Source organism: Aythya ferina, assembly GCF_964211825.1.
Source record: "Aythya ferina genome assembly, chromosome: 4".
Lineage (NCBI taxonomy): Eukaryota > Metazoa > Chordata > Aves > Anseriformes > Anatidae > Aythya > Aythya ferina.
This window is the reverse complement of record NC_140300.1, coordinates 74,364,958-74,380,064: the sequence shown is the minus strand read 5'-3', so window position 1 is coordinate 74,380,064 and position 15,107 is coordinate 74,364,958. Positions and strand designations below refer to the sequence as shown.

The 15,107-nt window shown below is 38.0% G+C and overlaps 1 protein-coding gene across 25 annotated transcripts in view; it reads left to right on the top strand.

Moving 5' to 3' along the window:
* CAMK2D (calcium/calmodulin dependent protein kinase II delta) overlaps positions 1 to 9,558 on the top strand; it is a gene marked incomplete at its 3' end in the record, with an annotated part of 169,653 nt that extends 160,095 nt beyond the window's left edge. For 21 of the 25 annotated variants that reach the window (XM_084517583.1, XM_084517574.1, XM_084517570.1 and 18 more), the window contains 4 exons: positions 1,061 to 1,155; positions 2,332 to 2,560; positions 6,911 to 6,960; positions 7,485 to 9,558. In XM_084517583.1, the coding sequence (XP_084373709.1) occupies positions 1,061 to 1,155; positions 2,332 to 2,560; positions 6,911 to 6,917 (331 nt within the window). Of the gene's footprint in view, positions 1 to 1,060; positions 1,156 to 2,331; positions 2,565 to 6,910; positions 6,961 to 7,484 lie in introns of those variants that run through there. The other 4 variants (XM_084517582.1, XM_084517578.1, XM_084517580.1 and 1 more) reach the window with 2 other exon arrangements.
* Positions 9,559 to 15,107: the final 5,549 nt, after the last annotated feature.

Below are 15,107 nucleotides of genomic sequence, written 5' to 3'. Positions count from 1 at the left end.
GATTATTCTCAAATACCCTCAGGAAACATAGGAGTTGTTCGTTGCCACCTTGTCTTAGCTTTACACTAGCCTGGATGCCAGTTTCAGAGGAGGTGCTAGTGTAAATCTGAGGTACTGCTGTGCTGAGACGGGATCATCATACTGACACAAAACATGCAGTAGCCTATCTTGGTATATGAAAGTAAAGTCACGTTTTTGGTATCCAATCCAGAAAACACAGTGGAAACCTATTTTAACAGAAAAATTGTAGTGTTTGTAGAGACTGATAGTAGCTAGAATCCCATGTGTACTTTAAGGCATGAAAGATCATGTGGGATTCAGGCTCTACCAGTCTCTACTGAGCACTGTGCATTTCTGTGCAAGAATTTGATGAGGGAAAGGTGACTGGCTTTCTTGGCTTTTCTGTGCAAAGACACAATTTCATCACTGCTTCTCCACTCCTGCTAACTCAAAGAAGAAGCAGAGGAAAACACTTCTCATCATTGCATTGGGTCTCCTTTGTTTCTCTGGGTGGATTCTGCTGTGTTGAAGCACAAGCCACACAGGTCAACAGTGACGTTGCTCTTCCCATTTAAAGATTTGCCAACACTTTGGTGTGATCACACTAAAACCTGTGTTGTACAAATGTCAAGTAGAAACTTATTTTGAATTCTTGTCTAAGTTTTATTAGATCAAAAACATTTAAAATCTTACCTAAACAATGGTGTGAGACATGAAAAATATTTGTTGGATTGCACAGAGGCAGTTTCCAGAGTCACAAGTGAAAACTTGTGATACAGCATCATAGGATTGCCTTTGTGGCTATCTTTGGCGATCTTTCTTTTGGTCAAATGGTGACTGATGTGAAATCTAGTAGCCCTGAAGTGAGCTTGCCAAATTTTCTGATTTAGATGAAACCAGAACTCCGTTAATGCTCCCCATTTAAATTATGTTCTTTTCCAATATAATGTCATAGGTAAGTAAGTTTCCAATTGGAATAAAGGAGACATTTAGAAAGTTCAGTCCAGCATTGTGCTACATGACTGCATGTGTTTATTACAGAATTTCCTCTTTTCCACAGAAAAATCTGCGATCCAGGCCTTACGTCTTTTGAACCTGAAGCTTTGGGTAATCTAGTAGAAGGGATGGACTTCCACCGTTTTTACTTTGAAAATGGTAAACATTCATTTTTCATCTCTGTACATCTTCATCTGTTCGTTGTGAATGTATTTTTCCAGTCTAAGCAGCATTTTTGTTTAGGAGTTGATTGATTGCAGGGGAAGGAGTTCATTTTTTTCATTTTTTCTTTTGGAGTTTGGATATGTATGATTTTTTTGTTTGTTTCTGCTGCACTCATTCGCATGTCATGTAGCACCTTGGAAAGTGGAAGAAAATTTTAGGTATTTGGAGAGAGAAAATTAAGGTGTATAAAATAAATATGTAATAAAATAGTAACATAAATTAAGTAATTCTTATTTTTTTTTCCATTACAAAAAAGAGTACATCATGCTAAGCTGCAAATATACTTAAAAGGAAAATCACTAAATTGCGATTAGAGAGTGAGTGCAAGTAAAAATCAACACTTACAGTGAATTTATAATGACTGCTACTATGTGCTGTTTTGGGGAAGATGTTGCTCAGTCTGTACTGCTGAGGATCTGATCAGCAGACCATCTGAATGAGACAGGGCGCCTTGTGTGGCCACGCACATTGAAATACCTGGTGGCAGCTTGCATCTCATACCAGAGTCTCCAAACACTTGTATAGAACATGTCACCTGGAGGGTGGTTGTGCTGAAATATGACCAGGAACCCAATTGGGCATTTTCAATAAAGATTGCAGATTAGAAATGGGACATATCAAATTACTCAGTTGTTATTGTAAGCAGGTTTTAAAAAGGTATTTAAAAAGGTAGCAGTTATTGCTACAAGCATTAAGAAACTAATTATTGAGGTTCTTCCAACAAACTTACTGCCAGATCAAAGAGAAGGAAGTTATAGTATAGTATATCAATCACTATAAAATGCTGCTATTTAAGGTCAAATAATTCTGCATGGATGGTTACGGAAACTTGTCTGGCCCCTACTTGGATAAATAAAACATACTCTGAAACATTTGATGTTTTCTCATACAGGAAAGAGGAGAGCATACATTATGCTGTGACTGTGCCCATTTCTACAAATGTGTTTGAGCTAGCTGTCAGTAATGATTAACAGTAAACAGAAATTATTGCCTTGTACCTGCTAAGCTTGATGTTTTGATTTTGTATGATGGAGTGAGATGAGTTATTCTGGCTTACGTAGAAAAAATTTAATTTGTCCTGTTTGTGTGTTGTGTATATTTGTTTCCTAGCATTATCCAAAAGTAATAAGCCAATCCACACCATTATCCTCAATCCTCATGTCCACCTTGTGGGTGACGATGCTGCTTGCATTGCGTACATACGGCTCACGCAGTACATGGATGGAAGTGGGATGCCAAAGACAATGCAGTCAGAGGAAACACGGGTCTGGCACCGTCGTGATGGGAAATGGCAGAATGTTCACTTTCACCGTTCAGGGTCACCAACAGTACCCATCAAGTAAGAAACAATTCAGACCACAAGCTTAAACTATGTATATCAGACCAGATAGTCTAATAGCTGCTTTTGGCCTTAAAACTATGAAACTGTCCTCTTGATAGTGGAATTTTTTGTGGTTATTTATGCAGTGTGTATTATATTCAGTAGTATGCCTGTAGTATTTGTGCAAATATTTTTTAAAAAATAATGCTTTGTTGTTGTTATTTTCAACTGTGATGCCCACTGATCCAGCTCTGTCCCTGAGCTGAGAAGTTGAAGACAAAAATGATTTAATACAGATAAGGCCTGACACAAGTCGCACAAAATAGGACTGTAAAACTTGAAATAGGATTTTAGGAAAACCTGGACTGAAAAAAAATGATAGGATACATAGAGGTGTTAGAGCTGACAGGAAAATTTCAAGGAAAAACTATTTTCTATTTTCTGAAAAACTGAAATTTGAATAACATTTTTCTGTGATTCCCAACCACCTCTATTCACTCAGGCCTAGCTATATTCTTTGGAAGTTGATTTTGAGCCAGCTTATGTATTTCCTTTGTAAATTAAGTCGCACAAGTACCTATCGCTGTCTTACCTCTTTTCCTATGCTCCCTTTGCTTGACTGCTGAACAGTCATTATCTGATAGTCTAAACCTGTGTGGGTAAGCCTGAAATCTCTCTTGTCGTCATTTATCTGTTTTCTTTCATTCGGACATCTCTGATTGCCCTCTTATACCCTCAGAGTCATGCTGCAACTCAGTGAGCACAAAGCTGAATTCCTTGCGCCAGATTTCAGCAGAGTAAATTACAGCACGCTCACAGTTGCAGTAATGAAATAGAGAGTCATGGTGTCTTCAAGAGGTTCTGCTCAAGTTCTTTTCCTTTTTTCTGCTTTCAGTCTTCACTAATCTACCCTGTCTCTTGGAGCCCAAGCCTGTTGACTTCTTTAAGTAGACACACTTATATTAGACCATTTCTCAATTAGGTAGCACTGACATAGGTATTAGCTTGCTTAGGTGCAAGCCTTCTGTATAAGATGTAATTACATTTATATGGGGTGTCTTAATGTGGATAATGGCTGAATTTGCCAGTGTGAATGATAAGAGCTTAGATTTCAACTTTCTAACCTCAGTTTGTCCCATAACTTACTTCTTGCAACATAATCCTCCTAAATGAAATCATATTCAATTAAGTAAGGAACACAAAATCATAGACTATCCCAAGTTGGAAGGGACCCGCAATGATCATTGAGTCCAACTTATGGCTCCACACAGGACTACCTAAATATGATAGAACAAAGTATTAAACTTCATTGAGGATGAAATGTGTATGTATATATATATTTATATATGCACACACACACACATATATATATTTAGGAAAAATGTAATTTGGTTACCTAGCAATAGCTATTGTATTTTATTTAAAAATGAGAAACCAATGAGAGCAGGAACCATGTCATCCTATTTTTCACATCCCAGCTGCACTGCCAGTGTTTAAACAGATAATATTGATAGAGTAGTTATGTTTTCCTGAAATGAAGTATTACAGATTTTTTTTATGTTTTTATAATGGACCTTTTTCTCAGTGAATCTGACCTGGATATATGTAGAGCCAGAAAGCATAAGTTAAATGGGTTCACCTTTTCTGGTGCACCCTGCACGGTAGTGTCTATCTGTCTACAGTAAGTCTGTAAGTGACTGATAGGAATTGGACTAGGGTATTATTTAATCTCCAAGATTAAAGAGAGTATTTGGAAGGTGGGGGAGGTATTTTTTTTTTTTTTATCTTTCTTAACCTAAACATATTGATAAGAGATAACCATTAAGAGAAAGAACAAGGTAACTTACCACACTTAGACACCAAAACAAGAGGGCAACAAAATAGCCATCATATTGCAATTTTCGTGGAAGATTATGGAATTTGCTTAACAATTCCTTAACAATAATATTTCTAATAATACTTTACGGAGCTACACTTCACATCTGCATATACTGCAGTGTGTCCTGTTTGAGTTAGAGTGTTTTAACAGGAGCCTCAGTACTTGTTCATGTAACGTGTAGCATGTATGATGGGCTGCTGCATCTTGTGACATGTACTGCTCCTGCAAGCACTCACCAAAGTTTGTTTCTCTGCAATATAAAGGGCATGTGCGGTGCATCTGGCTGCTGCAGAGTCTGCAAAATGCAAATCTCATGGGAATACGGTTGCCCATACAGATCTGAGATACTCCTCACAGAAGCTGTGACAGTATTTCAGACTCAAGTACTGCCTGTACTTTATAGCTGCTCATGCTGGCCAAGAATAAGGATTTCTGGGACTGCTAAGGATGCAAGGGGTTGGAAAAGAAGCTGAGACATGATCTTTTTGAGCCTGCACAGTTGTGTCTATGTCTGTGGGTGTTCTGAACCTGTTCTGAGGGTCAGACAGGAAATTTTAGGATTATGAGAATATATCCAAAATGAAAAGGTCACAAAAGAAGAGTAATGGCTCAACACCGTAGGGCATGACTAAGGCTTAAGAAGAGATGCTCTGAGATTGTAGTATAGCCTTAGAAAGATCCTATGTAGTGCTGGCAGCAATATCTTATAAATCCTTTACCTAACTCCCATCTTAAATTCAGAGAGGTGTTTGTTGTTTTTTTTTTTTTTTTTTTTTTTTTCTCAACTTGCTAATTATTACTGTCCTAAAATACCATTTCTCTGCTGGTTACTTTCCAGCCTGAAATTCTAGTCATACGCAATGTATTCCTGATTATTCTAATGTCATCATTGTTCTCCTACACTGGGTGGATAGATATGCAGACGAGATATTTTATATAAAGGATGACTAGATCACTTCTCACCTCCTATTTTCATAGGGTAAATAAACAATAATGCCTTGGTTAGCTTTGATTGATAGGATCTCCATTTTTCTAGCTACCTTGATAGCTCTCCAACATGTCTTTTCTGGTCTGAGGTTTGGCTTTTCACTAGCTTGAGTCCTGAAATACTGCATATAATTGTGGTCAGGGCTTTTATTTAACTTCACTATTTCTCTCTTTACCCTGCTGAGAGTGCCACGCCTGCTGTCTTCTGGCATGATTTTGCACTTTTGTTGTTTACATCATATTAGTAGATGTGCCAGTCTTCTAAGACAGCCATGAATTTATCTGCAACTGGTATTTCCAACCAATGACTATATAGAAACTTTTCTTGAGCATTTAGCTTTGTACTTCCTGTTATTACATGTACTGTTTCTGAATTACCCAGACCTTAAGCTCATTTGGTTCTTCTCATACAAGACTCCTGTTTTCCTCAATATTTATAATGCCTTCCACCTATATGTAAATGTATTATTACATGAGGTCAGTCCTGTTGCTTTTGCTTTGTTGTTGACAAAGATTACTGAATCTCCTCAGCTCCCCTTTCAGCTATCATTTTTCTTTTAGTTGTTTTACTTTGTATTCTTTCTTTAATCCCCATCTTCTCAAGTTTATCTGGTAGATTCCCACATAGCATCATGTCAGAACTTGCCATCCTGACTGTCTTGTCGACTGTCTTGAACTTCACATTTACTTTTACCCGTTACACCAGCAGCTCTGTTTTGGAAAACTATGTAAGAAATTTAATTACAATATTGTTCCAGATGATCTGTCCTTTCTTTTCTTGCATTTGAAATTTATGCAGTCTACAACTGTTTATTTAATTATTACCAATACACAGTAGTTAATAATGGCACTTCTGTCATAAAAAAAATGTTACGCACAATTTCCAGTCAAGAATTTCAAATCTAATAAACTTGCAAAGGCAATTACAGCACTGATCTGCTTTTGCAAACATAGTATCCTAGATTATGTCAAATCAGTTGCTCTGTGGACAGTAGCTTACTTGTTTTCAGAACTACAGTAATAAGTACATAAATCTAAGGACCGTACTGAGCTCTCTGGTAGCTGTAGCTATATGGAGATATTTCTTGTAGCAGATAATTGACTTGGAGAAGAATCTGAGCACAAAAGTATATTTAGTTTATATATAAATTCTATTTTTTGCTGTGAGACAGTCCAAACAAGTTTGGGTTTCTGTCTTGCCCATTGTTTTTCTCTGTTTGAGTGATCCGACTGGTGGTAGGAAATCTTTCTTTGTATTCAGTGTTCTTAAGAATTTGTGCTAGCATGTGTCTGCAGAACTGCCTGCATAACAAAGAGCAAACCTGCAAAGACAGTCAAAGAGCTGTTGGGCCTGAAACTGACTCCTAAACCTAAATTCAAACCTGTGATTCCCAGGCCTATATTTACTCACTTTATCACACATTGCACTTTCATATACTATCATAAGTTAAATACCAAACAGCAAGAAACTTGAGTAAAGAGTTTGTTCTGTGTTTGTACAGTGCCTAGCTCAGCGGGATCCCAATCATGACTTCAGCCCCTAGATGCTACGGTAATACAAACTATATTATAAGCTCAATTAGTTAACTACTTTCTTACACGTTCCTGAACTTTCTTTTTTTCTTTACATGTGGCTTTAGCATGTCTTGCATGTAAATGACATCTGATTCTTCTTTGTTACTCGGTTCAATTTTTGTGTGAGAATCTCACTCTGTGGCCATGACTGTAACGTACATGCTAAGGAAGTAAGTTTAACTGGAACAGAGATTCATATTTGAATTTTGCCCTTGCTCCTTTGAGAAGCTGATTAATTTCTACTTTGGCACCATCTCTGGCATGTTGTAAAGATTGAAATGTCTGTAAAGTGGTTTGAAAAATAAAAGAATGCTTTGCTTGAGCATTTGGGCTTTTTTCCCCCTTTTTTCCTTTGGTTTTCTTCGCAGTATTGTATTAAATGATCTGTAGAAGGATTTTTTTTTAATAGTATTGGTTAACACTTGAGCATGTATTGTTAACTGATGGTGATGTTACTGTAGTAATGGCAATCTTTTTTTTTTTTTTTCTCCTTCCTCCTAGCTAAAAATATCAGCGGTGCCGCTCTTGCATTATCTGTACCCAACGCACCTGGTTGATTACCATCTTGGCCATCCTGTTCTCTTCATGCATGTTTCTGAGTGCATGAAGTTGTGAAGGTTCTTCATGTAACACATTTGTGATGCACCATTTTGCTGTGTATTCCATCTGTACACTGTTAACATTTCAATGAAGGTGATGTTCCATGCAAATAGAAAATAGCAAGGCATAAAAGACAAAAAAAAAAAGTTGATGTACAGCAGTAGATACAGGATACATTTGTCATCTTTTCTTCATTTATGCCAAGTTTTGACAGACAACTTTAAAAGCTATCCTGTTTATAAAAAAGAAAAGAAACAAAAAATACATTTTACCCTCTTTTTTTTTAAGAACTGTTTTTTGACTCCTCCTTTTCCCCGAGTCCCTGGATTTTGCTTTCGTTCTGGTAGGAATGGTTAGGATTTCCGCTGGCAGCTCTGTTACTGTAAAACAGATTTTTATTACAGCATGTAGATGGACGAAATCACTGATAAATGTGGAAGTGATAATATCTTGGCTCTGTCCCAGCTGAAGCCTTCTTAGTTTATTAGTCTATGTAAACTGGAAAAATCTCATCATTTGCTGGCTTGGCCACTTCAGAATTAACTGTCGATGTTCTGGCTAGTCAGCAGAAGTGTTTTTTTTCTTTTGAAATCTTTACCTTTGCTTTCTTACTATGCTAAATGAAAATTTATATTAGATAATTAAGCAGAATTAAAAATTGTAAGGAACTAAGTGATGATTGAGAGGCAGGTTTTGAGGATTAAAATGAAAGCATAAAGAAAAATAGATTTTTATCACTTTTAGGATATATTGTAAATTTATTAAGGAGTCTTTAAAACATTTTAAAATTTTGTTTAAGCTATAGACCACTTCAGTGGTTAATATACTCTAGAAGTATTAGGCCTTAAAAGCTTAGTATGAAGAGTTTATTTACTTTCCAACGTTGCTGTTGCTTCTCTGGAAATGTATTATGACTACACCAGTTTTCTAGTAACTGTAACGCTTTTACCACAGATTTGTTTCTCCTTCCTCTTCCCCCTCAATCTGCTCTTTGTTTATTAAAATCATCAGACAGCGTACAGTATCAAGGACAACAATCTCTGCAGCATTACCAGCTTGTTTTGGCTCTTTATCCCTGGCTGCAAATGTCTGTACACTCTGAAGGGAATGCTCTCAATGTCAGTTCAGAACACAAACTTTGTGACAGGGACTATTTTCGCTTCCTTTACGTGGCTGTGAAGTACATCCTTACAAGCATTTAGATTTGTTCCCTTCCATTTTTAATAGAAAAATGCAGGGATTGGTTATCTCTTTCTCATTTGTTTTATTACCAACAGGGCTAACTGTTTTCTGCAGCGCTGTATAGTGCATGGTATCTCAATCAATGTTCTTTTTAGCAGTGGAAAATTTACAACTCGACAGCCTGAAGTTTATAAGATGGGAAAGCTTCCTAATTTGTATAATTTCACCTTTCTGTGTTGATTACTGATCAAAAGCAGTTCTTAAACATTTTGATGTTGTTACTAGTGGATGTATGGTAGATGGATTTAAGCTTCTCTGATAATTATTACGTGATTTTAAACAATATATATTTAAAATAAGCATCTACAATAAATGTGTTGAGCCATATTAACCTGCCAATGGGATCTGTGAAAAAAAAAGTAATGGCCTCATTTTTTTCTCATTAATTTCTTTTTTTCTTTTTTTCTTTTTTTTTCCTTTTTTTTTTTTTTTTTTTTTTGTGAAGCGGCTATAAGTGGCATAACTGTATTTAAAATTAACAAATTAGTTGTAGGGTGTTTTTTTTTATACTTCTAACATAGCATGTGGTGTTGGCGTATTACCGTAGATCAAGTTTGTCTTCCACACCAAGATGGAAATTGTGATTTGTTCTCTCTACCACAATTGAATTATACACTTCTCTTCTGTCATTTGGAACACTGCAGTTTACCATGGGACACAGTGTACATATTTCTTGCCATAATGGTAAATGATTGATATATTTAAGGATTAATAAATTTGTGATTTCTGCTGACATTGTGCTTGTGTGTTAATTTCAGAATTAATTGTGGTTTTGCACTGGAAAATGTGGAGCATCTGTTTAAATTAAGAAGTCAGAAACACAGATACAGTCCTTACAAGCCAGATTTGCAATTTGAAAATACAAATGTTTGCTCTCATGATTTGTCTTTTGATTAGTTCTTAACTTCCTCTTCTGAGGGCCCAGTTATACACTGTTTACTTAGTACTTTGTTGATAGATTTTGTATGTACCTTGTGTTTGTAGGTCTGTATTTAGAAGTATTTTGGGTAGTTGCACATTTCTGTAGCTTTCTTACTGTTTTGTATACTCACTGTGTAACACAAGATCCCATAAAAGAGAAGTTATTATATGCCTACAGTTGCAGACCTTAAAATGCAGTAAATACCATAAATAATTAGGATTTCAAATAATGTGTTAGTTTAAAAGCTTTCATATATTTCCATATCAGCCTGTTGTGATTTTTAGTCTCCTTAAACCTATCATGAGTCACAACTGAGAACAGCCCTTTTCTACCAGCAGAAAAGAGAGACAGAAGGGGTGGAGGAGAGGACACAACTTCCAGCTTCCCTGGGTTGTGAAACACAGAGCTGGATCATTTTTCTGGCTCTGTGCCTAGGGTAGCATAGTTGTGAGCCAGCCCTGTGGCAGTGGCTTTAATGTGACAGTCATCTAGGAGTAGTGCTTGTCGAAGGAGCAGGAGAGTATTCCAGTGTAGGGGAAATTCCAGTGCTTCCCTTTTGGAGGCATTTTGCTATGTATCTGTAAAAATAAATAAATAAAGTTATAGGAGACCTCAGAGGTTTGAAACATTTCGGTAAACCTCAGAGGAAGTAAAAGTGGTTTAGGCTGGGTGATTTTATATTTTTTTTTCATATCAGTTCTACCTACTTTGTCTACTTTTTTTTTTTTTTTTTCCACTAAATGCTGTTCCAGAAATCAGACTGACTTCCATTTTAACTGTGTGCCTGCACTAAGCTGTTTGATAGCAGTGGATTCACTACTAATTTCAGGTATGTAGATAAGAAGAAGTGTGTAAAGCATAATAACTAGGAGAGGGGTGGTCGGAATAAATTTGCTAAATGTCAGATCGAGGATTTGGGGAGAATTGATTTTTATATTGTTCTGGACACCCTTTATAGCACAAGAGTTTTAATATGCTGCCTCCTGGTGGTTTTCTTAACAATGTTTTCTATTTAGGAGAGCACAAGAAGATGCTATTTGTTCTGAACTCAATGCTTTCATGCAATGTAATGTGAGTAAGGAATACACAGTATTTCAGAGGTTAAAAATGCCCGTTTGCTTGATCTTGAATTTACACCGTATACATTCCTGAAAGAATCACATTGATTCCATTTAAAAATGGGCTCCCAGGACACAGTTAAGAAAATATAATCCTTATAGTCATACATATATAGTCATATAGTCTGTATAGTCCTGTAGTCATATATGAAACCCAGAGTTCATTGTTTTAAAGATAAACTTTACCATTTCTTCAGTGAGGTATTAATCTTTTGTAATGTATCATCTCCGTAGAAAGCATCCTTGAAGCAAATTTATTAATATTCTTGGGGAGGGGGGGATGGGGGATTCTTTCTTTCTAAATTTACACAGTCATAATTTGTATGTAACTCATGTTAGGAAAAGACCATTAGTTAACAAAATATTAGCCGGAGAACTGATCCAAATTTCTTAAGGAGACTCAGCTTCTTTCCTCCTAATAAATAAAATACAGAGAAGGAGCTGTGGGTGAAACTCAGAAAGGATGCCGCAGGTTAAAGGTCCAGTGCTGCAAAGTCCACCTGCTAAATGTTTGTAAAGATAGCCACTGTAGCAGAGGCCTTACATGCCTGTACCAGGAGTACAGGGAGGTTGTGACGTCCATGAGAGGGGAGACTTGTCTATACTGAGGCCTATCTATGCCTAATATGAAAGGAATCCAGTGTATAGCAAACTAGAAGCCTTTCCTCTTTCCCCTCCCTCTCTTACACAGATACCTATGGCAGAGCAGAACAAATGGGAGTGTTGCAGGATCCACTTCCAAGATAGCATGCATGTAAAGTGAGGAGAAAGCAGCAATTCTGCATGCCTGTCTGCTCCAGAACAGCAGTGCAAGGCTGCTTATTTTCAGCATACTCCTGTCCAGGCTCTGAGCCCAGGGAAAAGGCACCAGAGAGAGTAAGTCTGGGGAAGAGGAGAACATCTCATCACACAGTGTGAGGGAAAAAGAACCAAGTGCAAAGAAGACAAGTTAAGAGAAAACAGGATTTACAGGGTGAACAGATGGGAGAGCAGTTTATCCATATTTAAAGAAATGTCACATTCTTTCTTTAAAGATGTTGTCAGAAGGCAGCTATGGGGCTGGACCATCTTAGAAACTAACTTGGAATTTGTCCCATACGACTTTTTTGATTAATGCCCTCTAATTAGTTAGCAGAGTTAGATAGTTGAGTGTGGAAAATGGTTGGGACAAACTGTCTTTCCTAAGAGGTTAAAATAGTAAGTGCTGAGTCTGTGTAGCCACAGAATATCCTCTGAAAAGTTGCATTAAATCACAGAATTTACCAGGAATCTGATTCACCTTTCATCAGTGAAAGGCTCTTGGAGCCTAGGTCTTATATTTTCTGTTCCCTGAACTCAGCCCATAGCAGAAAGTCACTGCCTCGAGTCAGGTCAGAAAAAACAGCAGCCAGCGTCACTAAGTTCCCTGCTCACTGTCAGGTATTGCCTTGTGTCCTAGCAAGCCAGTGCAGAAGGAGATGGGTGCAAAGTTGTAATAAACAGCCCACTGCATTGAGAGAGAGTTTGTGGCAAACAAAACAACCCTGAGCTGGGAAGGAAGACTTCATTCCACTCTTTCACCACTCCTTTTCCCACCCTTCTCAGGCATTCAGGGTTGGCTCTCTGAGAAGACAGCTGCCTAGGACCGAGGCAGTGGCAGTCACAGATTGCTAAAGTAACACATGTAGTCAAGGGACCATGCTAGCAAACAATCAGCCTTAGAATGGAGGTAAGAGCACACGTTCCTGTGCCCAATGGCTCATTTTGTAAGTGAAGTTACTGCTGAATATTGGTGCTTAAACAAAAGTGAAACCCTCAGTAAGGATGGAGAAAGAGACTACTCCCAGGTACACACCCCTGGGATGTTAAAACAAGGCACTAACTTAAACATGATACCAAACTGTTGTCATATCCTGTGTCCTGGACTGGGGTAAGTACAAGAGCGAGAGACAAAAAGTTCAGCAACAGGACCTCGTGGTAGAATTAAGAGTGCTTATAGTATCACTGAAGTATATTAACACATTGGTGAAGGAAGATGTTCCTGGTCTACTGAGCTCTTGCCTCCCTTGCACAGCAGTTATTTTGGGGGATTACCTAGGACAAAGCAACTGCAGAGATCAGATTTTGAAAGCTTATAGACATTGTGATTTTACCTTAGCTGCTGATGATAGTACCTACATGCCCATTGTATATTACTGGCTCATTTCTAGCTGACAACTTGTTGATGTATGCACGCGTTTCCTGTGGTGACCTTGTGAACCTGGCAGCCACTACCTCAAGTACACTGTACCACAGGATTCCCAAAGAAATCTCAGGATGCTCTGCTAGGTGGCAGATCTGCTAAAAGTTTTGTGGCAATCCCAGTATAAGCAAAAAAGCAGGAACCCCAGAGACTGGTGTAGGAAGCAGCTGATGACTGTGCTATGGTCACCTGCAAAGTGACAGAGGATATTAATGGGCAAGGAGTGTTTCACTAGTGGGTGTTGCAGAAACTCTGAATTGTGGCTTGAGTGAAAGAGATTGAACTGAGATTCATAAAACCCCAGTATAAGGGGTAGTAGACACAGGGTGATATTTCACATTTGCATTCTCCTTGATGCTGTCCCTGCAACTTGCCCTTCACCTTATCTGTCAACACTGTCCTGGTCTGACACTGTCACTCCTACCCTGAGTACTCATGACTCTCCTCCTTTCTTATGATACCCGATTAATCCACCTACCCCTTAACCATCACAGTATCCTGTGATAACAGGATTCCCTTTCGGAATCTCTCTTTGCTAAGCCCCTTTGCAGTTGAGCTGTATTTCTTTCTGTTGTCAGAAAATCTGTCTTAAACTCAGTTTTCACCCTCTCACTGTACTGCTTGTGCCGCCCTGTTTGTTTTCTGATGCTTGTAGGTGATGCCTCTGTCCCTCACTAACCTGAAACAGGGATTCATGAATTTGAGAGCTTACCATGTTTTCAGCATACTTAACTTGATTAAGTTCCTGGGGCAAAATGGGCATCTGAATATCTGCTGTCCAGCCTGAGCTAGAGTTTTAGCATGAGCTGTGAGCGCGGCTACTCTGCTATTCAACTGTGAGTGCTTCTCGACATACACTGAAACAAAATTTTGTCTTTCTTGGATTCATCAAAAAACATGAAATGTAAGTACCACTGTAGGTGGGATAACAGCCAAGCAGCAATTTTGCAATCGCAAGTTGGAATGAAGCTCCTCTTCCTGAATCTTCCTCTTCCTCTTCCTGAATCAGTTTCCAGAGGCATTGCTAAGAGATGAAACTTTTTATGTTTATTTTTCACTGGGTATGAATTTCTGTTAGAAGGGTTGCTTGGCAGAGCAGTTCGATCTCCACCTGGAGCACAGCAGCTTTTCCTTGGGATACAGTTCATGGACTGCCAGTTCACAATGTTGAAAGTGCCTAAATGCTCACGTCCCCTTTGGTTTCAGAGGTCAAGTCTCCAGAATCACCGTGGTGCACTCAAATGTTGATGCTCATGTTGCACATGTGTTGTTGTTATTTTTCTACCTTTTCCCTAGGGACAATACTATCTTAAAAGGTGCCCCCTCTCCTCACATCAGATACTTACTCATGCTTTTGATCTCAGTTAAAAGCCAATTTTTTTCAAAGACTGTATTTTAACCCACTGGATAATGTCATGGTATAATGGTCATTATACCGATCTGGTTTCTCAAGGTTATTGGACAAGAAGCTGCATCAGCATAACAAAGGAGAATAAAAGAAAATAAGCTTTGGGTGGGAAAGGGATGGGATTCTTAAACCAGTTTTACCACGGAGATGTTTGTGCAATTATTAAGTAACTGAACACAGTACATTTACCAACATACCAGTTTGCATTCAAGAGTCCACAACAGGTGAACAATTTAACAAATTAACGTGTACATTTGCATATCTTCATGTAAAGGTGATGAAAATAGAGATGTGACTCCTCCCTCAGTTATTTACTCTCATCAAATCCAAGTTGTTGTTTCCCACGAGTAGGTTAATTCTTGTTTCCTACAAGAAGTAAGTGTGAACAAAAATTTTTATATTACTTCCCACATATTTTCTTTTTAGTGGTTTGCTGTGTTTTGTTGTGTTTCTTTGTTTTTGTTTTTCCTAACCGTCCCTACAGTACACATTAAAGAGACTTTCTCTTACCAACAGTCATTCTGTGAATGTTTCATGCTGGACTGTAAAGCCCTTTCTGGGGCGCTCTGGGTGCTTTCATATTTTTACCTGGCAGTTGAGAAGGATCAATAGC